Source organism: Taeniopygia guttata, chromosome 12 (assembly GCF_048771995.1).
Source record: "Taeniopygia guttata chromosome 12, bTaeGut7.mat, whole genome shotgun sequence".
Taxonomy (NCBI): domain Eukaryota; kingdom Metazoa; phylum Chordata; class Aves; order Passeriformes; family Estrildidae; genus Taeniopygia; species Taeniopygia guttata.
The window spans coordinates 13779146-13802962 of NC_133037.1; the positions used below are offsets into that span (position 1 = coordinate 13779146).

Below are 23817 nucleotides of genomic sequence, written 5' to 3' on the forward strand. Positions count from 1 at the left end.
TCTGGCTTCTGGTCGTTCCAATTTAGCTACAAGGGCAGTCTTCCAGTTAGTCTGCTGAAGCCCAGGCCCATCAGTAGGATGGACAGTGCAGCCCAACACAAAGCACAGATGGAAAAAGGGCAGGCTGCTGGCTGACAGAAGTAGGGAACAGTGAACTCTTCCCAGCCCCTGGCCTGGCTCAGCAGTGCTGCAGCAAGCACAGGGATCAACGTGGGGTCCCAAGATACTCTCCCCACCCACGGCCCTAACTGGAGCATGCTTCCATGAGCAACCTCCAAAAAAATCTGCTCCTCTCCTCCTCCTTGTTCTCCCAGTTCACTGGGCTCCCTTTCCATCCCCAGTCTTCTGGTCTAGCAGTAGGGATGGAAGTGCCTCGTGCAAGCAGAGTCAAAGGCAGGGGAACACAGATGCTCCCTGGGAAGCACCAGGAGCCTGAGGGACAATTCCCAGCCTCAGCTGATCCTCCCTCTTGATAAAGCCCTTTTCCTCAGCACTTTTAAGCACATAGGCAACACCAAGGATTTTGATATTTAATCCTGGTGTTTTGTGGGATGGGCTTGGTCCTGGAATCCATTTTGTAACTCTGTCAGCAAGGCAGGCTGTGACCTGTCCCCCACTGCTTTGTCAGCGATGTACGTGCCAGGAGATGGCAAGGCCAGGAAGCAGAACAGCCTCCAAAGGTGAGGATGGGTTGGTTACCTGGTGGGGTTACCTGTTGGCACAGGGGCAACACAGGGAGTCAGAGAGCCAGGCTGGGGCTGGGCCAGCAGCACTGACCAAACTGGCTGGGGCATCACTCAGCCAAGGTGAACCTCAGAGCTCCCAGTCAGCATGGGAGTCAGAGTTTCATCTACACATTATTTCCCCAGGATGTTACTCTCAAGCTTTTGCTTCAGGACCTACCCAGTAATCCTCTCCTCCTCCAAAAAGAGGGTTCTGTCAATGACTGGCTTCACACCCCTGTGATAAAAAGTGAAAACACATAGGCTGTGTCAGATTGCACAGGGAGAGAGATGGGGAAAGTGAGTGGAAAGGTGAGCTCATGGTACAGCCACCCTAAAACTTTTATGTATGTCAAGGCCAAGAGCCCAGCTCCCAGGACCTGGAGAGCTCAGAGCAGTACTGCTGGCAGCTTTTGGAAATTGGACACAAAGCCTCAGTGAATCTGGAGACCTCCCATACTCCTGTGACCTTCCCATCTCACTGACCTGGGGAGCAGCAGCAATCCCAGGCTGGCAGGGCCAATCTTCTCTTTGTGAGACACCTACTCCAGTGACATCCACTGCTGTCAGTGCCTTGGCACAAGGATGTAAGCAGACATCATCTTCTGGGATCTTTAAAATTCTTCTCTTTGTGAGACACCTACTCCAGTGACATCCACTGCTGTCAGGGCCTTGGCACGAGGATGTAAGCAGACATCATCTTCTGGGATCTTTAAAATTCAGCCTTGCAAAGCTCTTAGGATCAAAGTGCAGCTCTCCCTCAACAACTTAGCTGTGTCCTAAAACATTCCTCTCTTGAGATCGCCTCAGCTCACTGAATTATCAGGTTCAATCACCTGCCACATAAAGGGGATGAAGGTACATTTAACTTTAAAACTGCTCCCTAAAATCAAGGGTTTGCTCACAGTAGGCACTGAGAGAGCCCAAAGGGCATTTACTAAAAGCTAGAACTACTTGAGAAGTCTGGTCCAATCCATTAATCCTAGAAGATGTACTCTGGATCAGAGACTAAAACTTTTTTGGGCTATGCAAAGCTTGAATTAAGTTCTAGATCCCTGTTCTGCTGACACCACACAAAGGGTGATGCCAATACACCTAGTCTTACACCCAGATCAAAACACTACAGTTCATTCCCAAACCTTGGAGCTTCTAATGAGGACTGATGGACTGCCCCAGTCACTCCATGAGGCCTGGCTGCCTGCCCAGCAGGCAGTGAGCACCACAAGCCCACTGTCTGTCATCCAAGAGTGCAAACCTTTCTCAAGCTACACACTGGCTCAGGCTCTCTAGGTCAATTCTGGCACCTTCATGAGGGGCTTCAAACCAGCTTTTCTGCAGTTCAGACTCTGGGAAAAAACCTCAGACCACCAACAGGTCTCTGCTGACCATAAGTAGAGCACCCAGCCCTCTCAGGAGATGAGGACAGCACGGTATCAGGACACAGAGGACACAGCCATCTCCTGTTACAGTAAATGTGTGGTGGGAAGAACAGCACCACTAACATGCCATGTAAATCAGTCATCTAAATTAGAATACACAAATCCACTCCAGAAAAGTTTAATGTGGGTTCCTGGGGCATCATAGTCTAAAAAAAAAAAAAAAACCACAAAAAACCAATAAACCCCAAAACAAACAAAAAAAGCCAAACAAAATACAGTACAAAGAAAAAAGGCAAACAGAATTCCCCAGTATTTAAAATAATGAAATGTATCAAAACTCCATCTGTTACAAGGCTGCACATCACAGCAGCTGCTGGAGGAAGCAGTACCAGCCTGAGGACCAGGAGGCTTCACCTCCCGGAGATAGCTTGGAATAAGCAGCACCCAACCAGCAAACCTGGCTCCTTAGGGAACTAGCAAGACTCCCTGAAAGGAAAAGGGCAGAACTTTGTAGTACATTGAGCTGCCCAAGATCCTTGCTGGGAGATGAACCAGACTGGCTGAACCCACAGTGCTGAAGCTCTGTGAGAGCACATATCCTGGGAGGAGTGGTACCTTCAGTGGTACCTTCCAGCAGATTCCACCAACTGCATGCCAAAACCTACTCCTCTGAGAAATCCTGGTATGAGAGGAAGAGCCATTTTAACAGCCAGTCGGTGACCAGGAAGGGCTTGAGACACACCATGCTACTAGCTGGGAACAGGAACAAGCAATGGATCTTGAGTTAAGTGGTCAGCCCAGTACACAGTGCCAGGGATGTCTGTGGTACCCTGTGTCCCATTTAGTCTTTGGATTGAAGAATTTTAGCATAATTTAGGCAAGAACCTCTGCTCTGGTCTCTGCCTCAACCCCATCCCATTCAAAGCAGGGCCAACTTCAACATATAATTAGTTCAGGGCCTTCTCCAGATAAACACCGAATTATCTCCAATGATAGAGATCTCAGGACTTCAGCACATCCACAGTAAGCAATGCATGGGCCATGGCAGTACTTCTGCTGTACTTGGGCTACAGAGCAGCCACCTTGGAGCCAAGGGAGAGCTGCTTTCCTTCCATCTATCAATCCTCATGACAACAGTCTAATTTGATATGGCCCCTCCACCTAAGGGCAGTGACCAATGGCTGTTCCACTCCACTGCAGGGCTGCTACAAATCACTCATTTCCATAGGTACTATACTCCAAAGGCAGCCAAATCTCCCTGATGTGCAGCCCAACATGACAATAACCATGAGAACTGAGGGAAAAGCTGAAGGAGCACTTCTCCAAATAATGGAAAACAGAGATTCCTATGGAGAACAAAACTGTGTGCTTGGAGGAGGACCTACGTCAACAAAGAACCAGCTGATGTCAGACAGCCTCAAAAATATAACAAACATTAAGTAACTCAGGTGCTCAGTAAACACTGCAGGCATTACAGTGCCATCATGAAGAAGCTAAGATTACACTCGGAGAACATGCCAAGACATTTAAAGCCTGCTGGGAAGCAATAAAACCTTTGCTGACACAATTCCATGGACTCCCCAACAAACGTTAAATATGAGCAGTGAATCTGCAGATCTGGATGCCCGCTGAAAAACTGAGATAAATAGAGGAGTGGTGGGAAGGGCTGAGAGACTTTCTTCTCCTTGCCACTTGCCTCACAGAGAAGAGAAACACCTCTTCCTAGGTGCTGGCAAAGGGCCCTCTCCTGGGGCATGTGCACCAGACCAGGTGAGCCTGCTGTCCCCACACTGCCCTGACATGTGCACATATAAAGGCTGAGACAACCTCCAGACCATAGGAATCACCATATTTCCTGCTGTGATCCCAGCAGGAGCACAAAGCACCCCCAAAGGCTGGTGAGGTGCCTCCAGGAGCTGACAACAGCCTGGCCTGCAGCCCCTGTGGTACAGCCCCCACGCGTGGGGAGGAACGTGTGCCCAAACCCCGCGGGTCAGGCGGATGGAAGGGCAGGCTCTGGACATCCAGGACGGTGGCAGGGAGCCGGGCATCCCGCGGCCCGGCCCCAGGCAGGCACGCAGAGAGCAGGCAGGGCAGGAGCACAGCGGTTTATTGGCAACACGAGCAGAGGCGGCGGCGGTGGCGGTGGGCCCCGAGCGGGGTGAGGGGCGGCGGTGCTGCGGCGGCGGGGCCGGGGCCGCCCCGGACCTATGTCAGCGTCTCTCCCTTGGTGACCTACGGGAAAAGGAAAAGCCTCAAGCAGGGCCGGCCCCGGGCCCAGCCCGCACCCGGCCCACCGCCCCGCTGCTCACCCGGGCTTCGATGTACTCGATTCTCCGCTCCAGCGCCGTCAGCTTCTCGTTGAGGGTGGCCAGCCGGGACCGGCACGACATGTCTGCGGGGAGGCGGCAGTGAGACACCGCGGGCCGCCGCACAGCCCTGCCCGGCCCGCCCGCAACCCCCGCCCCGCGCCCTCACCGAAAGAGTTGAGGAAGTCCGCGATTTTCTTGATGGAGCTGGTGATCACCTCGATGTACTCGCGGTTGGCCCAGTCCTGGTGGATCTCCCGCTGCACCGGGTCCTCCTGCACCGACATGGCCGCCGCCGCCGCCGCGCCTGCGCGGGAGCCGCGCCCCGCCTGGTGCCCGCCGCCTCAGGGCCGCGCTGCCGCGGGCCCGGCCCCGCCGCGCTCCTCGCTGTCCTCCGTGTCGCTGCCGCTCGGCTCCTGCGGGACGCGCCGCCGTCAGCCCCGCCGCTGCACCCCGCCCGCCCCCGCCCGCGAGAGGCGCAGCCCCTTGAGTACCTCCTCCGCGGGGCCCTCCGCCGAGTTCTCCGAGTCCTCATCCGAGCCTCTCTCCTCAGAGGCCTGAGTCAAAATTTCTTCTCCCTAAGTTGAACACAAGATCTGTACTGAGTGTATGAAGCGGCCAAAGCGTGCCAGGGTGGGATGGAAGAAAAGGGCATTTTGCTGTCTTCTTAAATAAAAAGTTTTAGAGTTAAATAAAGTCAGGTTTTGTTTAACTGTCCTGCTTCTACAGTGAGGTGAAGAGCCAGAAATGGCTTCTTTTAAAGCCACACATGACAGTGTGTGAAGGTGTTCAAGTGACCTTTATCTCTGCCCTCTTGTGCATGTATAGTTCTTGCCACAGAACTGCCAAAAAATCCCTGTACCTCTTAATTATGACCAAATCTGACCCTTAGTGCAAGAGCCTAGAGATGCAGACTCTTAATCTTGAAATAAAATGCTTCTTTCTCTTCACTAGACATGACTGTACTATGGTCATGCTGAATTTGGCCTTTTAGCTTTACCCACACAGAAGAGAGTTAGAGTTGTCTGGACAAGGTCAGCACTGTCCTCTCCCAGATTTTAATTGCCCCAGGCAGGGCAGTGATTCTCACCTGAAGATCCCGATTTTTGAGGATGCCGACCCAGAAGGCCTCCTGGCAGTGGTTGAATGCCAGCATTGCCTTCACTCTGTACACAAATTGTTCCAGGGACTTCTTCAACAAAGGCACATGGTTCGTCAGTCCAATGTCTTGGTGAATCTATGCAACAGTAAAATGTGATGAGGATTGATTCTTGCCTAAGTGTTCTGTCTGTTTAAAAGCCTTTGGCTATCTGGTGGGATGGGCATGACCCCCACAAAGCTTGCCCAGATGACATCATCACTTCTTGGCCAAATTATTGTTAAAAAATAAAGCTCAGATCAGTATTTTGTCTAAACTGATCCCTTACAACAATCCAAATATACATGTTCACCTGGATTAAAATAAAAGAAGCCTGGTTTTGTCTTGAACTCTAGAGAGAAGCTAGTAACTCCTCTGCTGAATTCCCAAGCTTGGAAAAGAAAAAACAAGAAATACATCCACTTCCATCACCTTTTCTTGCTCAGTGCCTCAAGCAATTCCTTTACGTGGAATGTGTGTGCATTATAATCTCCAAAGCCAGCTTCTCTGGAGCAAAGAAGCACTGGGTTTTGGAGAACTAGGACAGGAGGAACAGATGGAGTTTTTGTAAGCAAAAACCACCAGAGGAAGGGCAGCTATGCCAGGTATCCTAAGAGATTTAGCTCTGGGTGAGCATCTCCTGCTAGGCTTCAATCTGCATTGCTAAGTCGTTGCTAAACCAGAAATCCTGTCAACCTGACAAAACCTGCACAATTATTTTGTTTGTAAGTATTTTCCTCTTTCATGAGAATACTTTGTAATCTTCTGGGATTAAGATGCTCTCATTAGCTGTACTCTGAATTCAGGTCACCTGCATTTCTTGGAAGAGTTCAACATGCCTGGGCAGAGGGACGCTGCTTTCCTTCATGTTCTGCCAGCAGGGAATGGGTAACTGATTATCAACAGCAAGCTCTTCTCTAGCCTATGTAATAAACAGGAGCTAGCAATCATCAGCACTAATCAGAACCTAATCAGCAGAGCCCTTGCTAATGACAACAATCAACACTCACAGTGTTCCCTGGGCAGTCTGGAGACTCAACAAAGTACAGCACTGGCAAAAAGCACTGTCTTTCCACACTGTAAGCAAAGGTCTAATCCTCTCTTTCTTTCCTGCCCCAAGTCTCCTACAGAGTCTGTAACCACCGTCCTCCTTCTCCCTTTGCCCTTACCAACATAACATAAAAGCCATCTCAATAGGACTTTGAGCAGGGTTTTTCCCCATCCACCTGCTGTTGCCAATTCTTCTGACTCACAAGGCTGTTCATCTTTGGCAAAGCTTTTCTCCTGTATTATAAATCTGGCATTTGTACTTTGTTCAAGGTCTCCAAGATCTCAGCTTGTGTTCTCAGAAACAGCCCCTTACAGATGCCCAACAACTAAACATGTCCAAAACCTCTGTGTTAAAAAATATTATGCCAACCTGACATAACATCCAAGTCAGCCACTTCTAGAATAAATGCTTCAACTTTTTGGCCATTGAACAAGGCTATTTCACCTTCTCTCAGAGTTTTTGCTTGCACAGACACTGCTGGAAGCATGCAAGTAGAACCTGCAAATGCCCTGGAAAAGCAGTGGAAGGGAAATAATACCATCCTTAGGACAAGAGTTGTGCTGCAATTGGAACTTATCTTACCTTGGAATGGCCACACATGTGATGAAGTTGTCTGGTACTCATCTGCAAGGTTTTCAGCAAACTCTGCACATCATCCTGCAATAAATAAGCAGATTAGCAAATCATTCTCAAAGGATTTTCCACAGGGAAACAAGAATATTGAAACAGCCTTAGTCCTAGCAGTCCTTTTAAAGGGTTATGGGATAGAGGTAGGCTGCATGTGTGCAGGAAGTATCAGTCATGATTCCCAACTGGCTGCAACCAGTTCTGCTCCCAGGATTACCGTGTGCTTTTTAAAGCTGTGGTCCAGGAGAGGCATGGCAAGCTTCAGAAATGCTTCTACAAAGAGGCGGCCATACTATAAAAGAGAGAAATGTATTAGCAAGCAAATTTAAACTCCTTCTCAAAGAACCATCACAAGGTCAGATGAGAGAATGATACAATCTTCCAAGCGACCCCAGAGACTGTTCTTTCTTAGCAGAAGATTATATTCATGTGAATACTGTACATATGTGCTGTACTGGGATATACAGGATCAGTAAAGGGTCCCACTTGAATCACTGCAAAGGAAGGACAAGGTCTCATCATTGTAAACATCCCTGGTTTTATCCACCAGGCATCTGGGAATAATATTGAACTAAATGCAAAATGTTAGAATTACTATACATATATATTTATAACAAGGTGTAAGGAACACAGTATCTGCTTCTTCTAGAGAATGCAGCACCCACTCTACTGCACTAGAGGCAATCATTCAAGAAAGCTGGTACTTAAACTGCTCTCTTCAGTTATCTTGAACTTTTGCTTACCTTCAGGCAGATGTTGAGTACAGGCCTGCTGTCAAATACCTACATGGACAAGAGGAAAAATGAGTCGGATCAGTCCACAAGTCTAAAGAAAACCATGTAAGCACAGCACCCAATTAAAAACAGCCCTTCATGGCACACCCCTGTGAATGTGTGAACATCCATTCTCATGTTTCAGCAGGAACACCACATAAGCTCATGAACTGTAGTGACTCTCAGGTGGAAGCCCTTGGCAGGATTGCTGTTCAGTGATCTAAGGTGCCTCTTTTGCAGATGGCACAAAATTATCTCAACAAGTCTAAAGTTCTTAATAGTTTGGAACTCAAGAGACCCAAGCCCAGCTGAAGCGCAAATAATTACATAATAGACAAAGCAAAACTGAGATGGGCAAAATAATGTGAAGGTAACCCTGGTCCTGCTGTGGACTAAACTGAACTATAGACAAAACTGAACTAAGTAGTCCAGCTCTACCCTTTATGCTCTCCAAAGGCATCTGGATCACAGGTAGGACTCCAGTGAATGCTGCTGTATAGAAAAACCTGGGCTTGACAATTATCACTTCAGATATGTAAAAATAAACAATAATGGTCAACCTAAGCAAGGAGAAAAGTGGAGCTGTACCTATCACCTTCTGGCCCAAACAGCGTCATACTCAAGAGACACTAAATGAAGCAGCTCCATAACTGACAGAAGGGGTTATTTCATCCAGTGAGACTGGACACAGATTATAACTGGCTTTAATTATCACCTCCAGGTTGTTCCACTAGTCAGTCACACTTCATGTTTTTCCCCAGTGCTCCTCAGCTTGGAATCACCAGGCCTTACCGAGAATATGGAGGCAGAGACAGAAAAACAACCAGAACCTGACCTTGACCAAGTTAATGAGGATGTGGAAATTCCGCACAGCAATGTTCCAGCGCAGCAGCTTCTCCAGTTGCACCTATGGGATGCAAGGGGACAATAACCCAAGAGACTGCATTTCCTCTCACTTTGCTGGGTGTGCTTTCAGCATTTGCTCTACCCAAAGCACTGTTGTTGTTGAAGACAAAGAAACAAAGCTTCACCACAAGCATATTTATCACAGCAGAAGCACTCCATGGCAACTCTATCCTGATCAGTGGCTTTAAGTGCTGGGAGATAACTTGCTTGCTCTCAGAGCAGCTCTTGGTTGCAAAATAATGTTGTGCTCCCACACAGGTGTGCAGACCAATGGCACAGTTTAGTATTTTGCTGATTAATGCCTATTTTCTGGTTGCAGCTTCTGCTGGATTTCCTAGATTTTTGACGTGGTGCAAATCAGGAAAAAAAGATGCTACTTATATGTTACCCTGCATATCAATGTTGATATACATTGATGAATGAAGGTGTCTGACTGCATTTCCTAGACAAAGTGCAGAAGTAAATTCCTTTCCAATTTATAAATCTTTATTGTACTGTCCAGTTTAACCTAAGATTTCTTCCCTTTACAAAGTCCAGTGTATTCATATTCCTACCTCACTTGAGTCTGATGGTTTCCCAGCTGGAATGCTTTTCACTGAACTCTCCAGCTGAGCCATCATTACTCTGAAGAAAACTGGGAATGTCTGCCTATGGAGAAAATGAAAAAACTGAAAGTCAGCTCTGAGCATTTTGATAGGTTGTTTGTCACCAGAATAATGCAGAAAACTCAAAGGTTGCCCAGCTGGGCATCCTTCTCAGTAAGAAATCACAGAAGATTGGCCCTAGGACTCATAAACATGTATAGCCCAGCCCAATTGCCTAGACAGATGGAGAATCCTGGGAAGTCATTAGCACTTCCTCTGTGTGAATGACACTCAGACACCACCACTTCCTTGTAGCTGTAGGGGTCCACAGTGGAAGGATTGCAGCTCTCAGCATAAGATGATTGTAGAAGTTTCAGAGTGCTTAAACTTTCTTCATCCCTGCTTCCAAATTCCTGTGCCGGGGCAGAAGCACCCTGAGTGTGTCTTTGCACACTGCATACCAGCCCAGATTGCCTACAGCCACCCCAGGCCTCTGAGGCTGACTTTTGGAGTGCTTTATACCACCACAGTAGCACAGAGACAACACACCTGATGACAGACAGCAGTTCATTTTCCAGTTAAAATGGCTCACAGCAATAAACTCAACATCATGTTAAGCACAGAACATTCCACTTTGGCTACCCCATGCTACCTGTTGCACAGTGCCAAAACAATGTTTACAAGTGTCCAGAGTAGCCACCACAGTACCAACATGAAATTACAATAGGCCATAAAATAAGAAAACTAAATATTTAAAAGCAGAAATTATCATTATGTATATCATAGAATTCAAAGTTTCTATTGCTACAATTACCTGGTTAGGGTAGGATAAGTAGAAGAACATCCATCTTTGGCAGAGTTCATCAGTTCAGGAACACCAACACTGGAGATTTCCTCTATGGCTTTCAGGATGTTATCTGTGTGCTCCAGGTAGACACTAAATCCAAAACCAACATAGATGATCAGTAGATACTACACAGAATGACACAAGGCCTTGAACACTGCCCTGCCTGAAACACGTGGCCTAAAACTGTCAAGCTCTTCCCTGCCAAAGGCAACCACATGCAGGAAACCCAAAGCACTACTTAGAACTGTCACAATGATGTCATTAAAAGCTACCATGATCTGAAACATACATGGATTCAGTATTCCCTCATTTTAGTATTTAGGAAGGACAGGCTGGGAAGAGGATGAGATGGAATTGCCCTTTATGAGAGAGAACACTCAAACAGTATGGGTGACATTGAAATGGCTGTCTGCTAGAGGAAACGTGGATCAGGAACAAGCCAACAAAGCTTTCTACAGAAAACCAGGAGTAGCCCATGTTGCAGGCCCTGATGGGACAAGTTAGGCAGACTAATCACTGTGACACCTGCTGGAAGGACAGCCCAGCAGGGCATAAGCAATCCAGGAGTCTCCTGGAGGCCATTGATGAGAACTTCCTGACACAAGTGACAGAGAACCTGATGAGGAAAGGTGCTCACCTCATACTTCACACTTTGAAGTGTGAGCTGGACCTCACACTTAAAACCATGAAAGAAACTAATTGTGCTTTAAAAACAGGGCTTTAGGCCAAGCTGTGCAAGCATGAGGGTTATGATTCAGAGGGGCCATTCCTCTGCAGCAACAGTAATCACTAAAAAAATGGTGTCTTGGTATGCCTAAGGGAACAGCTTGAGCCTTACCAGAGCAGGGTGTGCAGGGCACTGTTGAACTGGCTGCCCTTCTCTTGGTCTCCACTGGGCTTCACCCAGGACTGGCAGAGGAACTGCTTTGCTAGAGAAGCTGGGAAACATAGGAGATAACTTAGTGAAAAAATTTTAAAAAATCTTTCTTCCATATAAAAGCAGCATGTTCAAATGATTTTTTGAAAGATCACAATATCGCTACACCTCATGTGCCTGAACTTTCTAAGTCGGAATGCATTTTCCCTAAAAAGCTGCAAGGCCACAAGGACATATATGATGATAACAAAGTATTTGCACATCCAATGTGCTCCTGGTCTGGAATACCTGTTCACATCAGATCCATGATCCACCTCTGGCCACTTCTGACAAACTTAAGTTAAACATTATTTGTTTGGCAGCTCCTTCAATGTGCCATTATTTGTTTTTAATTAGACCATATGCAACCCTTAGGCTATCCATGTCTAGAAATGGAATTCCAACAAGTGACGTGGCCAAAAGGCCACTATAGTAATAAATGTGAACAGACAAGTTTAAAGTCTACAGATTTCTGAAATCAAAACTGCTAACAAACCTGCTTGTCTCTTGCAGAAATGTTTTAAACCAGGAAATGATTAGTTCAAATAGGTTATTGCCTGCCACACTCAGTCAGTCGTTCTCCCAACAGGGGACTGTTTAAAATAGTAAAACTGTCTTGAAGGAGAGAACTTACAATTCTGTGTGGCTATGAGGACTGGAGAAGGACAAATTCTAGAGGTGTCTTAGTATGACAAGGAATGGCTGAGAGAGGCAACTGTCTGGAATCTTTATTTCAGTGTGAGCTGAAGTGGAGATCAAGTAGTTTTCTTGTATATTCCCTGCAATCATGTCTATCCTTTATCTGCTGTTTATCTTACATAATGGGTCCTAGTCTATGAGAGAAGCTTTCTTAACTGAAAACATTTGTTGCATGAGGTTAACAATTTAAAGGTTTTCCTCTCTCTGCCCTGTATTTGCAACTCATTTCCATAAACTTTGGAAACGAGCTGTCACAGACATCTGTACTTACAGTAGGAAGTTACATCAGATCAAGGCTATGATCACCCACACCTCCATAACCAGTGATTAAACTGGTATCAACACTGAACAGCAGGCTCATGCTTAGAACTCCTAAAAGTTGTGAAGCTCTGATTTTTAAAAACACCATCTGAGAAAGCTGGAGTCTGCCTGTCTGCATGTGACTGAGGCACAGCAATTAAAATACCAATTATATTTACTGCTGTTCCCTTTATTAATGGCTAGGACTGTTCACTCAGTAAGATTACCAGGATGTGAAAATGAAATCTCTCCCTTAAAAGGCAAAGACCACACAAAAACTCATCTGAGATGAGTGAATCTTCACACATTACCCATTTTCTCCTTCTTCCAGCCAGACATAGGTTTCTCAGCAATGGCAATCAGGAGCTGAGTGAGGATATGGGCACAGTGGAAGCTGGGAACACTCTGCTGGAAATTCAGGAGGTACTGAAAACTCTCACTAGGGATGACAGGAAAGGGCAAAGGTAAAAAATGTGCAGACAGGGTAATGTCTCAGACACACATAAATAAAAAGGAAGCATTAGATTATCTCAGGTTCAAGCTCTCTATATCACAGTGTTTTGTCTCTGGCAGTGACCTTCCAGAGAAGGGGTGATCAGCCACTAATACACAGGAATTCAATCACTGAAAACTTCTCTCAAGCCCCAGCCACTCTGAGTTTAGCAGCAGCTTTATATACTGCTTTTGTCTAGTGTAGCTGGTAAGCATTTTAACTCTCCAGAACACAGTCATTCCTTCTGTAAAACTTGCTAATCTCCTTGTCTCAAATAGCATATAAATGAGATCCACAGATTCATGTATATTTTACAATTTTTACTCCTTTAATGAAGTTTGACTACACTGCCATTCAGTTAAATACAAAGCTCTGTTTGAAGTGAGAGTAGTCTCTACGAGAGATCCCAAATACACATTTACCCATTATGCCCACACAAAACAGAGAAAAATCCCTGAAATTTGTTCATTTCAAACCCCGTGAAACATAGATTCTACCTTATCAGCTCCTCAAGAAGAAGAAACTCTGTCTCTCCTGGCTTTAGCCTGTCTGCAAGCACCTGGAGAGCTGACCTCAGCAAGTCACTATTTTCATGCTGAGAAAAACCATTCCTGAGGGGAGAAAAAAAATCCAGTTCATCATCAGATCAGAAGAGATATCAGATGCAAATGCATATCTAAACCTATTTGGCAAGATGAAAAATAGAGAAGCTGGCTACTCAAGATAAGTCCTGCAATATGAAAGTTATAAAGGGACACAAAAAATTGAAAACTCAACGAGAATGGAAAGCATTGAGAACAAACAATATGAACTTTTCAGTTAGACTGCAGATCTAGCTTGGTGAGGAGAGGCCATTTCCCATAAGTGGAGGTGCATATGTACTAAGCCAATGCTACGCAGACCTAAACCACAGGGTGTATAATGACAGTGGCTGTGCAAATGCAGTGATCATGGGTGGTCACCTCCTGAACAGCTGGTAGGAGCCTAACAAGGGGAAAACTCTAGACATCTTCATTATTTCTCTGAAGTCCTAGTGTCTGTGAGGATATGTATGCTAGAAATAATCAAATACATCCACATGCCAATTCTATAGACTGAACAGGTAGACTAGATAATGGTAATGATAAAGTGCACCTGTACCACACAAGTTAATAACAACTGGTAATGTAAGAGGCCTTGACTAAAAAAATTTAAAAAGAGCTGTAATTTGGTTGTTGAATTTTAGTGGCTGGACAGCTCACCCCAATAAATATATAGCTGTCTGACCTGCAGCAAAACAGATTTTACACTGGACAGCAAAACTGATCTTGAGCTGTCTGGTACAAAATTGACGGGGTTCTTTGATTTACAAGATAGGTGGACTCGGGAACAACCAACATTCACACTGGCTAAAGAGGAAATGACAAATCTGGGAATGGTCAGGAGTGGATCAGGGGCCCTCAGGCTCCAGTAGTGGACAACAGGAGGCAGACCTCAGACATCTCTTTCTATGCAGTTACTACTGTTTATGAAGTACAACAAAGATAAAATGCTTTCTACATGCAAATCTAAATTGGGGTTTAGAAAGAAACTTTTATGATACTATCCTGGACTATGTTAGCAGATGCAGAAGTCTGCAGGCTGCACAAGCATTTCTGAGTTGGATATTTATGAATCCAGCCTGAATGCATCAACAGCATTGGCTTTTTGCCAGAGAAATACACATTCATCCTTTCTCATTGGCAAAAGAAATTCTTCCATCACTCAGGATTTAGGCAGTGACAATTTAGCAAAGAATGAGGGGAAGGAAATGGGAAAGGATGGGTAAGAAAAATCCAAGATTCCTAGGCAAACTAGAAATTGAACAGCTGGGTGTGTCAGCACTTATGCTGACCTTGACCCAAAAGCCATTGATTGAATTCTACCCAGCTCAGTGCTTCATCACCTACAGCTTTAGTGCTGTTCAGAATCAGGCAATGAAGCCTGGCTTAACTAAGAAGTGCTTAGAAGCCTCCACCCACTGCAGTGGGCTGTTTTTCATGGCTGACAGGCCTTTGGCAGGGTTCAAACACTTTAAAGAAAATAAACAAGAAGAAGCAGCAATAAATAGGTAGAACTGTGGACATTTATTTTAAACTCACCAAGCAAATAAGGAGCGAAAAGTCAGTAACAGCAGTTGGTAGCAAGAGGACATCAGCTGGTGCTCCTGGATGTTCACTCCTGGTTCATCTTCTGCACCCTGATTTTGTACAGCTGCCTTTTATACAGATCAAATAATTCATTAAACACTATTCCAAACAAAGATAATGGCACAAGAATCCATTTCCATAAATTCCCATTTTAAAAACCCTGAAGAAAACAAAGTGACTCCTTTTCCCCCTAAAAAAATTAAAATTATTTTTACAGGAGACAAAACTTTAGGGTTTTTTTGGTCAAAATTACTGTCCACTAACCTGGAAGTAGTTATGCATGTTCTCCATGTGCTTACACAATGGCTTAAGTAGATCAACCACACACATAGCAACTTCTTTGGGAGATCTCTGACACAGATGAGAAAAGCCAACATCCTTGTTGCCTCTTTCCTGCAGCAAACCCAAAATATAAAAGTTGCTTCATTAGCCTCTCTTGAGAATAACTTCAATTGTTACATCTTAGACTGCTGCCAAGCAGTGCAATTCCTGATGCCATACAGGTCAGAAAGGGTCACAGGGTGGCAAAGTTGGCTTCTGCTGAACAAGCACCACCAACTCAGACAAGTGGATAGCATTTGACTAAAAGAATTAAACTGACACACAGCTGTCTTACAGATTCATTTAGGTTGGATTAGAGAATCCAACACTTTACTCAAACACTAAGAGAGGACAGTCTCTGCATGTGGAAATTAGGATAGGTAGAAAGACAAGGAGAAAGAGCAATGAATATGAAGAGCTCAGCCAATTGTTGTGCATTTCTCAGTTTAATGCAGTGGGACATGCATTTACTTTCCTCCTAAAGGCATTAGCAAGGAGTCCCTGTACTCAGAGGGGCTTCTAATACAGAAAAAGCAGAAACATGTATGCAGCAGCTTCTGCTGGCTGCTGCAGCCATCTGGCCTGGCTAGCTTTGAACAGCACAGCCAGTCTCCCCAGGGAGGGCTAGGTAAGGGGTCACTTGAGTTTTGAGGCTACAAGACTTCCTCAGTTAAATACCCTTTCCTGAGACATGCAGAGAAACAGATGCTGCAAACACTTCAGCAAGAGCAGTGTACACAAGACTTTTGAAAGAGCAAGTGCTGCTCTGGCACACAACTGGGTGTCACACTTCCATTTTACTAACAAGTGAAAATAATTCTGAAAAACATTTATCAGTAAAGGCCTGGAAGCCCCTGATGTGCTCTGTCTCAGCCCAGGCCTGGACCCATAGCCTGCTGCTTTTCTTGCCTTTGCAAAGGGCACCCTCCTTGTGGAGCCCGAGGGCAGCACATGTTCCAGCTTCCAGCACAGGTCATCCAGAAGGAAGCAAAGCTCAGCAGGCCCCAGCTGCACAACTTCACGAGCCTGCAAGTAAAAGAACAGTCAATCCCAGGACCCAGATGTAACTGTAGTGCCTTGAAGCTCAAGTTTACTCTGTTTCCAGTTATGACTCCTGGACTAGTTAGCCTCAGGAGGGACTTATTTGGTAGATGCTTGGTTTTATGCTCCCCCATGGCAGGTATGGGGCATTGGTTCTGGTTACTCAAAGCATGAAGCCATCCTGATGCTCTAAAGAGCTGAGGCAACGTCAGTACAACTTAACAACTGAGAAAGAACAAATTTATATACATTGACATTGAAATAATCTCCTAAAGATAAAAAGAGGTTTAAGCCCAGAGAGTCACAGAATTCACCAACTGAGTAACAGTCAAGAAGTATTTTGAAATAATGCCACATAGCCGAAGAGACTTATCAAACAGTCTTCAAATTGGCCTGTGACCTGCATGCACAGACATCTGTCTGCAAGGGCAGACCAGGCTGTGCCCCAACCTGCCATGGCCTTTTCCCATTTTGTGCATTTACTGTAGCCTGACAAATTGAGACTCCAGGTGGAGTGAGCCTGCCTACAAAGAGGGTATTCACAAAATTAAGTAAATCTGTTTTCCACAGCCATAGCAATGCAGTTTTTACAAGCTCCCATATGATACAGAACCCTCTTTCAATGAACAGCACCCTGTTCATTGAAAGCACCTCCTCCATGACTCCAGTCCCACATTTGTGCTGTTTATGATCTCCTGATGCCGTGAGACACGTGAGTTTTTGCAATACAGGCGTTAATTTATGTCATGGATTCTTCTTGACAGGCAATACTTAGTGTATTTACCACCCTGTATCTTCTCTGTGCTCAATATTAAAGCCCCTTTCTTTCCATTAGGTCTATGCATTTTACACAGTACCTTTCACCTTTTCTGCAATATTTACATTAATTTGTTTTTAACATTACTATATGACATGTCTGCTCTTCTCAGGAAAGCACTCTTTCTCAGTGTCTTGAAGTACTTCAGGCCAATGTTCTCCTGGTTCCCAGCTCACAGCCCTGGACCAACACATCTTAACACCAACCTGTCACACACTTGAGTGGAACAGGGAGGGCCAAGGCCCCTGAGAGAGGCCATTCCACAAAGCCTCATCAGTGTGGGCTTCAGGCTGCTCCACTCACCTCTGTGTGCATCTCTGTGTCCAGGACAGACTTTGTGAGCAGCCCACAGTGCAGCACAGTGAACACCTCGAGGTCCAGCTCTCGGAAGTACGGGCGATAGCTCTGCAGCTGTGCCAGAGGATTTCCTGCCTCTCTGTCAGCAGCAGTCTGAAAAGGAAATTGCAGGAGAATGGCCTCTGCAGGGCTAATTTACAAAATTCTGATGGCAGGCAGGTGCCAGAAAGCAGAATTGAACCACTGACTGATTAACTTTGGAATGAACACCCCCTCTCTCAAAGCTTTTGCTTATGCTTCTCTGGCATCTTCCCTGTTCTGGCTTCTTTGCAAGGCCCCAGGGCTGCACACCAACCTTGTCCAGCTCAGAGAGCTCCGTGTCAGGCTGGATTCCCTCAGAACTGTCTTCTGCTTGAGAACGATCTGCAGAGCCAGCTTTGCTGCTATCAGCCTTCTTTTTCCTTCCTTAAACAACAACAACAACAAAGCACCTTCATAATCAAAGGCTACACACTGTGCTCAGCACTAGGCAGCACCTGCAGCCAGCACAGGCTGGACTTTAATCAGCACTAAGAAAGCATGGAGCACATGTCCATAGATGAAGTTCTCCTTCAAAATACAGTATCTAAAGTGATGGATCCTTCTCTTGTCTGCAGAACACAATCAAAACTTTCCTTCTGCCTCCAACATGCTCCTATATAACAGGCCCAGACCCTGCACAATGGGTTTGGCACAGGAGGGAAAGGCATTCTCATCTGTGGCCTCTTCCAGTTGTTCTCATTGAATGGAATGTGAGTTTTTGTCCACTTTGGATTAACGCAGACACATTCCCAGGAAATGCTAATCTAAACTAGAAATATATCTAATCTAGAAACAGAACTAGAGACTGGAAGAACAAATCAAATCTGAATCAGCTTGAAAACTGAGAGGCAAGTCCTGTCTCTTCTCTGTGGGAGCTAGCAATGGAAAAGGATGAAGGAAAGATTTCCTTGTGCAGCAGAGCCATGACAAGGTTCCCATGACATTGGTTAGGTACAACCTAAAGCTCAGGGGTTTACAAGGCAGCTCAAGCCAGATTCAGTACCAGATGATGCCACAAACCCTTCAAAGAGAGAACTTGCTGCTGCAGAAAGTTCTTTGGCAGGTGAAAGCAATTAATGAAAGCCCTGGATTTTCACTGTAAATGCTATGCAGCAGCTTGCCCAAGGAGACAGACTATCCAACACCTATTTGGTGTAGGATGTTTTTCCATCTCCACTTCAGCTGCAACAGGCATTGATGAGGTAAAATTTCCAGCTAGATAGACCTTGCCAAGAATTTAGTGCTTTAGGCACGTGCAAGTGCAATCTGTCAGCCAACCCCCATGACATCTGTTTGCTTAAACACTGTAAATTTTCCTTACCACTCCTTTTTCTGGCTGGACCAGCAGCATTAATGGATGGTACAGCCTCCGGGGCCTCAGAGTCAAAAGTAGCTGGTGGTGGGACATAGCCAGGGGTTGCTGAAAGAGCCAAAATGTAGAAGTTGGGTTAATCCAACTCCTGAATGACAACATATCCAGATACATATCTAAAGGAAGTATCAAAATTTCACTGTCCTGGTGAAAGTGTGGAGTCTGTGAGGTAATTGTCAGAATTTGTGTACCTGCTAATGGGCAGTGAGCTGGAATAGCAGCGGAACAAATTAGAGTGCCTGGGATCTGGGCAGGCTACTGAGAGTAGGACAAGGAGTGTCAATGCTTGGGGGATCTGCTAAAGTTTGTGTGCTTGTGACTCTAGAGTGTGTTATTTGTGTGCTTCTCACTGAGGAAGTGATTAAGAGAAGTTTGGATTTGGACAAATTGGAAATTATAGCTGTCCATGCACAAACTTTTACAACTGTAAAACTGCCACTGTAAAACTGCAATGTGTGTTATCATTTGTTTCCTCCATTGATGTCTAAGGCAACCCCTTTCACTTCACAGCTGGTACAGGCCCAGAATGTACAAATATTTCATACTCACCTGCCAAGCATTTTCCTAGCACATTCTGCAGCTCTGTGATGTTCTGTAATCGAATTAAAACTTTCCCCTTCATCTCAGCATCCTCTTGCTGGCAAAAGGCATTTACAATCTAGAGATACAAACCAAGCTCACTAAATTAGGGAGATTTGTACCCACTTTGCTACTTTTTCTTTTCTGAATAACATTCTCAAGTCCTGAATAAATACACAACACAGCACAAGTAGCCTGTGTGACTAGGTTCACACTGCATGAATAAAGCTCTTCAGAAGTCTATGGATACAATTGGTACAATCTATAAAAAGCAATAGGACAAGAACTAGAGATAAAATATTAATTGAACTAGAGGAATTAGCAGACAGCACCTTGTCAGGTTCTGTCATACCTGTGGCTCTGAAGATCCCTTGGCACTTCCAGGAAAGAGGCAGTCCTGGTAGAAGACCAGGACTGGGAATGTGGAATTGCACCAAATCTGCCTTCTCATGTTATCAGAATAACCCCAGCAAGAAAAATCCCACTGATCAATACATTGTCTAAATCTGCTTGAAGGCACTGCATTTTACTCTTCTGTCAGCTCACAGAGGTATAGAACAGAGAGTACAGAGCACTCCAAGAAAGGAAATTCTACAGCCACTCTGAAAGTGAAGCACAACCTTTCTGTTAGGTAACAAAGACCAAAGTAAAAAACCACATTATTCCTTCCCCTCCAGCTTCCCCTTTCCTGGCTGACCAACCTCGGCTCTCCTAGGCTTCCCTCATCCCTCCACTCCAGAACCTGCAGACAAGGCTCTACTCACTTCACGAAACCAGTTGAGAGCATAGAACAGGAGTGAGCACAGAAATTCACGCTCCTGCTTGGACAGAGAGTCCAGCTTCCCTTCAACCTCCAGGTCTGTCAGGTACAGGGGACAACCTGGCACAGAGCAAGAAAACTACAGGTTGGATTGTGTGCTACCCATGCTTTGGTCTTTTCATAGAGCAAGCCTCTTACCAAAGCCTGCATCTATTCCAGTGGCTATTTGGAGTAAGGCCCATCAGCCACTCCATCCCCAGACAGAGCAATTGTCTCCCCTGCCTCCCCTCCACGTTGTGGGCACAGAGCATCTCAGCCTCCTCACAAAATGCACAACCCCTCCTGCAGCTGGAGGAAATCTGTGCAGATCTGGCCCAGGAGCAAAGCAGGCAGCCAGGCTCTATAAAAAGTCCATTTCCCATACCGAGTAAGGCATCAATCTCTTCCAGGCTTCCACTGTTTTGCTCTGCTGTGTAGAGCCTCAGCAACCGGAAACAGGGTGACAGACACAGGGGTGACACTGCCCTGGGGGAAAAAAGAAATGGAGTGGGTCTCATGTTTTATATATCTCAAGAATGCCCATAATTTTTCCATTATGTTCTCTGTCCTTCCCACCTTGCCTATGCCTTGTATTTTGCTTCTTGCAAGTCCCAGCAGCACAGAGCAGAAATGCACCATGTGGGTTAGGAAAAAACTCCCACAAATTAATAACTGACAACTACCAGTTTTCTGGAAAAGCATGTAAGGGCAGAAAAACAGCTGCAGTGAATAAAAAATGGGGTCAGATTTACTTCTGGTGGAAATCAAAGTTGAGTAATTCAGAAAGAACTGTAAGAAATTGTGCACAACACAGTCATAAGCAGTGTATAAACCTCCTTCAATGTTCACAGTGTGCCACTGCTCCAATTCTGAGTGATGAAAATTAACATTTTTCCATAGATGCATTCAAAGCAGGTATATTTTCTCTCATTTTAAAATAATCATGTCTTTTTTAAAGAACAACTAAAATCTCAACAATATCTTATAACAATAAATTACAAACGACGTGCAGGTGGAAATAAAAAAAAAAAAAAAGAGAGCTTTTTATAACCTTAACAAGTCTATGACTCTTATGATTCTTCTAACTTTGGTGTACTCCTGTTTACTTAAGAGCTTTTTACATCTTACAGGCTTCCTGTTCCATTTGCCAAAGACAATGCCCTGATTCTTCAGCAAAATTTTTGACTGAATGTTTGTGGGTTTAGCACTGTTTACCATCATGACTCACCCAAGATCACCAAAACAGCCCAAGCCAGAACAGACTGCCAGCTCCCAACCAGAGTATGCCTCTAAACCTATCTGAGTATGTTTAACATCAAAAGAAGAACACTGGAAACCGGTAAATTCTCTGACCAGCTCCTTATCAGGCACCTGAAGCACACAAATGAAAACAATTCCTCTACCTTTGCAGCCATCCCACAGATAAGTGTCAAATACCTTTTACTTTGGTTACTTGCTTCAGCAGTGACCCTGCCAAGCTCACTCTGTGACACCAACGGCAAGAGGTTAATGGCAATTGCTTCCTGACTTTGATCTTCATCCAAATTGTACAAGGACTTCACTGGAAACAAGAATGAACTGCAAGGAAAGACAGAGTTGCTTGTTGGCAACTTCAGTTCTCAGTGACAGAAACACTACCAATGCTTTATTTGTGATTAGCATACCCATGCACTGTGGGGCTGAGATCCACCACAAAGTCACTGGGAAAATCCTCCACCAAACTCTTCCCAAACTCATCCTGTTATAAAGAAAAGAAAAAAGGGGGCTCAGTGAAGAAAGCTCCAACAGCAGCAGTGGAAGATGCAGAAGATAAGGCAAGCAAAGTATCCTGGAACCATCACAGTAATGAAGTCCCATGGCTTGTAAAGAGAGCCAAGGGCTGCCTTTAGAGATAGAACCAGGAAACACTGCTAAGTGTGCACAACCAATTTCTTCCCGGCTCTTTGGATGTGGGCTCGACTATAACTTCCAGAGTGATGCAGAGAGGCAAAGCAGCTGGCTGGAAGAAGAAAGCAGCCCACATGTAAAAGGAGTTCCCAGAAGGAAGAAAGATCTGTCCAGTGGCCTTCACAAACCTCTTCCTATCACCATAAATATAATTTATTTATTTATTACCATTAATGACTGTGGCTCTTCCAAGATCTTAGGGATCAGATAGTCTTAATAGTCTGACTCAGAAACCAATTTCTATACTAAGTTTAAAGTTCTTTCAGATTCTATTTTTGTCAATGAATAGGAACAGCACACTCTGAAATGTCACTTAATTTCCGTTAAAAGGCTTCCCTGTTGTCATGTAAAATGTCACAAAAAAGAAGCTGTTAAAGCACATGAGCACATTCCTGTTAATGATGAATCCATTACAATCAAAAAAAGCCAAGAGAGCTGAATGAGGATTTTGTATCTGACCAATCTCTCACAGAACAAAACAAGTTCCCAGACTGGAGTGAAATCCTCACATTGACTCTGTATCTTGCCAATGTTTGAAAAACAACATTTTTTTTTCTGAAGAACTAATGTAAGTGATTAAGTTTAAATTGCTTTTCAACGTACTAAGAGCTTCAAGTCCAAATTGCCCTTCTGCTTCTCAATCAAACTGGCAAACTCGTCGTAATACAGAGACAAGACCTCTGGTGTTTGCTCACAGCAGAAGCCCACAAGGTCCAGCAGGGTAGACAGCTGAAAGGAGAGAAAACAGTGCAGAAATGGGTAAGGTAAATGCATCCAATTCAAGCTTTTACCTTCAGTCCTTTTTACATTAATTTATTGTGAGGCATGTTCAAAGCTTCATCTCTACGGTAACAATCCATAGTGAATATTCTTGAATAGACATAGATTTAAGAAGGAACATGGACTTTTTCGTGTCCTCTGCCATGAAATAACACAAAGAGTCTGCCCAGGATCAGTCTTAAATAGACTGCCAGCAGAGAATAAGGTTCTTTAACAGAAACTAAGGAAAAAGGCTGCTGGGCCAATCCTGTGCAGCAGAACTACTTTCTCTGGATGGCCTGAAAGGCACAGCTACCAAAGCTGAGAGGATGGCCATGGTCACCTTTGGCTCACTGAAGCAGATTGTCCTGCTTCTTTCCTTTGTATTTGAAATAACAACTGGACAGAAGATTTTCACTAAATGGCTGCAGTGCTGCTTGTTCTGGTATAGCAGAGGCAACACCAGCAGGCACCCGAGTTTCTCCAAAACCATTTTTAATAGACTCTTGGCTCTGCAGTCAATGTACAAGAATCCCAGGCTCAGGAAGCCAAATCCCAGACCCACAAATACTTCAGTAAAGACTTCATTTCCAGTCACCCCTCCTTGCTGACCATACCCTCCCTGTGTCCCACACTGCCCCATTCTTGGCACTCACCTGCCCATCACGCTCACTGTTCAGCTCTGGTCGCTCCAGTGAAACAGCATCTCCTTCATTCCTGGAAGCAATTGATAACCTTGTTGCTTGTTGTTGTGACACAAGACTGAAGAGACAGCAAAACCCATACACACACAAGGCTCTCTCTCCAGAAACTGGAGAATTACACATTAAAAAGATTTCTTTGGAACACATTAGGAAAAGGCCTGGTGCTGTTTGGGACTTCTTTTTCAGAC

The 23817-nt window shown here is 45.1% G+C and overlaps 2 protein-coding genes across 3 annotated transcripts in view; both read right to left on the minus strand.

Annotated features, from left to right (window-relative positions):
* Nucleotides 1–4194: 4194 nt before the first annotated feature.
* Nucleotides 4195–4718, minus strand: BRK1 (BRICK1 subunit of SCAR/WAVE actin nucleating complex). The gene is made up of 3 exons (XM_030282999.4): nt 4580–4718; nt 4414–4496; nt 4195–4336 (listed from the first exon to the last, which is right to left on the minus strand). Exons 1-3 carry the CDS (start codon nt 4695–4697, stop codon nt 4310–4312), a joined length of 228 nt encoding a protein of 75 aa, XP_030138859.1. The 5' UTR covers nt 4698–4718; the 3' UTR covers nt 4195–4309.
* The window catches only part of FANCD2 (FA complementation group D2), a 34995-nt gene continuing 15757 nt past the window's right edge, over nt 4580–23817 (minus strand). For both annotated transcript variants that reach the window (XM_030282983.4, XM_072935069.1), the window contains exons 20-44: nt 23582–23642; nt 22770–22895; nt 21884–21957; nt 21657–21797; nt 20605–20705; nt 20185–20300; nt 19391–19499; nt 18791–18889; nt 17744–17853; nt 17395–17541; nt 16143–16259; nt 15177–15305; nt 14865–14980; nt 13242–13355; nt 12563–12690; nt 11175–11274; nt 10304–10426; nt 9460–9553; nt 8835–8906; nt 7970–8008; nt 7444–7518; nt 7182–7256; nt 5501–5647; nt 4905–4988; nt 4580–4826 (exon numbers count right to left, since the gene is read on the minus strand). In XM_030282983.4, the coding sequence (XP_030138843.4) occupies nt 4755–4826; nt 4905–4988; nt 5501–5647; nt 7182–7256; nt 7444–7518; nt 7970–8008; nt 8835–8906; nt 9460–9553; nt 10304–10426; nt 11175–11274; nt 12563–12690; nt 13242–13355; nt 14865–14980; nt 15177–15305; nt 16143–16259; nt 17395–17541; nt 17744–17853; nt 18791–18889; nt 19391–19499; nt 20185–20300; nt 20605–20705; nt 21657–21797; nt 21884–21957; nt 22770–22895; nt 23582–23642 (2569 nt within the window). In that variant the 3' untranslated portion in view covers nt 4580–4754. The remainder of the gene's footprint in view (nt 4827–4904; nt 4989–5500; nt 5648–7181; nt 7257–7443; nt 7519–7969; nt 8009–8834; nt 8907–9459; nt 9554–10303; nt 10427–11174; nt 11275–12562; nt 12691–13241; nt 13356–14864; nt 14981–15176; nt 15306–16142; nt 16260–17394; nt 17542–17743; nt 17854–18790; nt 18890–19390; nt 19500–20184; nt 20301–20604; nt 20706–21656; nt 21798–21883; nt 21958–22769; nt 22896–23581; nt 23643–23817) is intronic.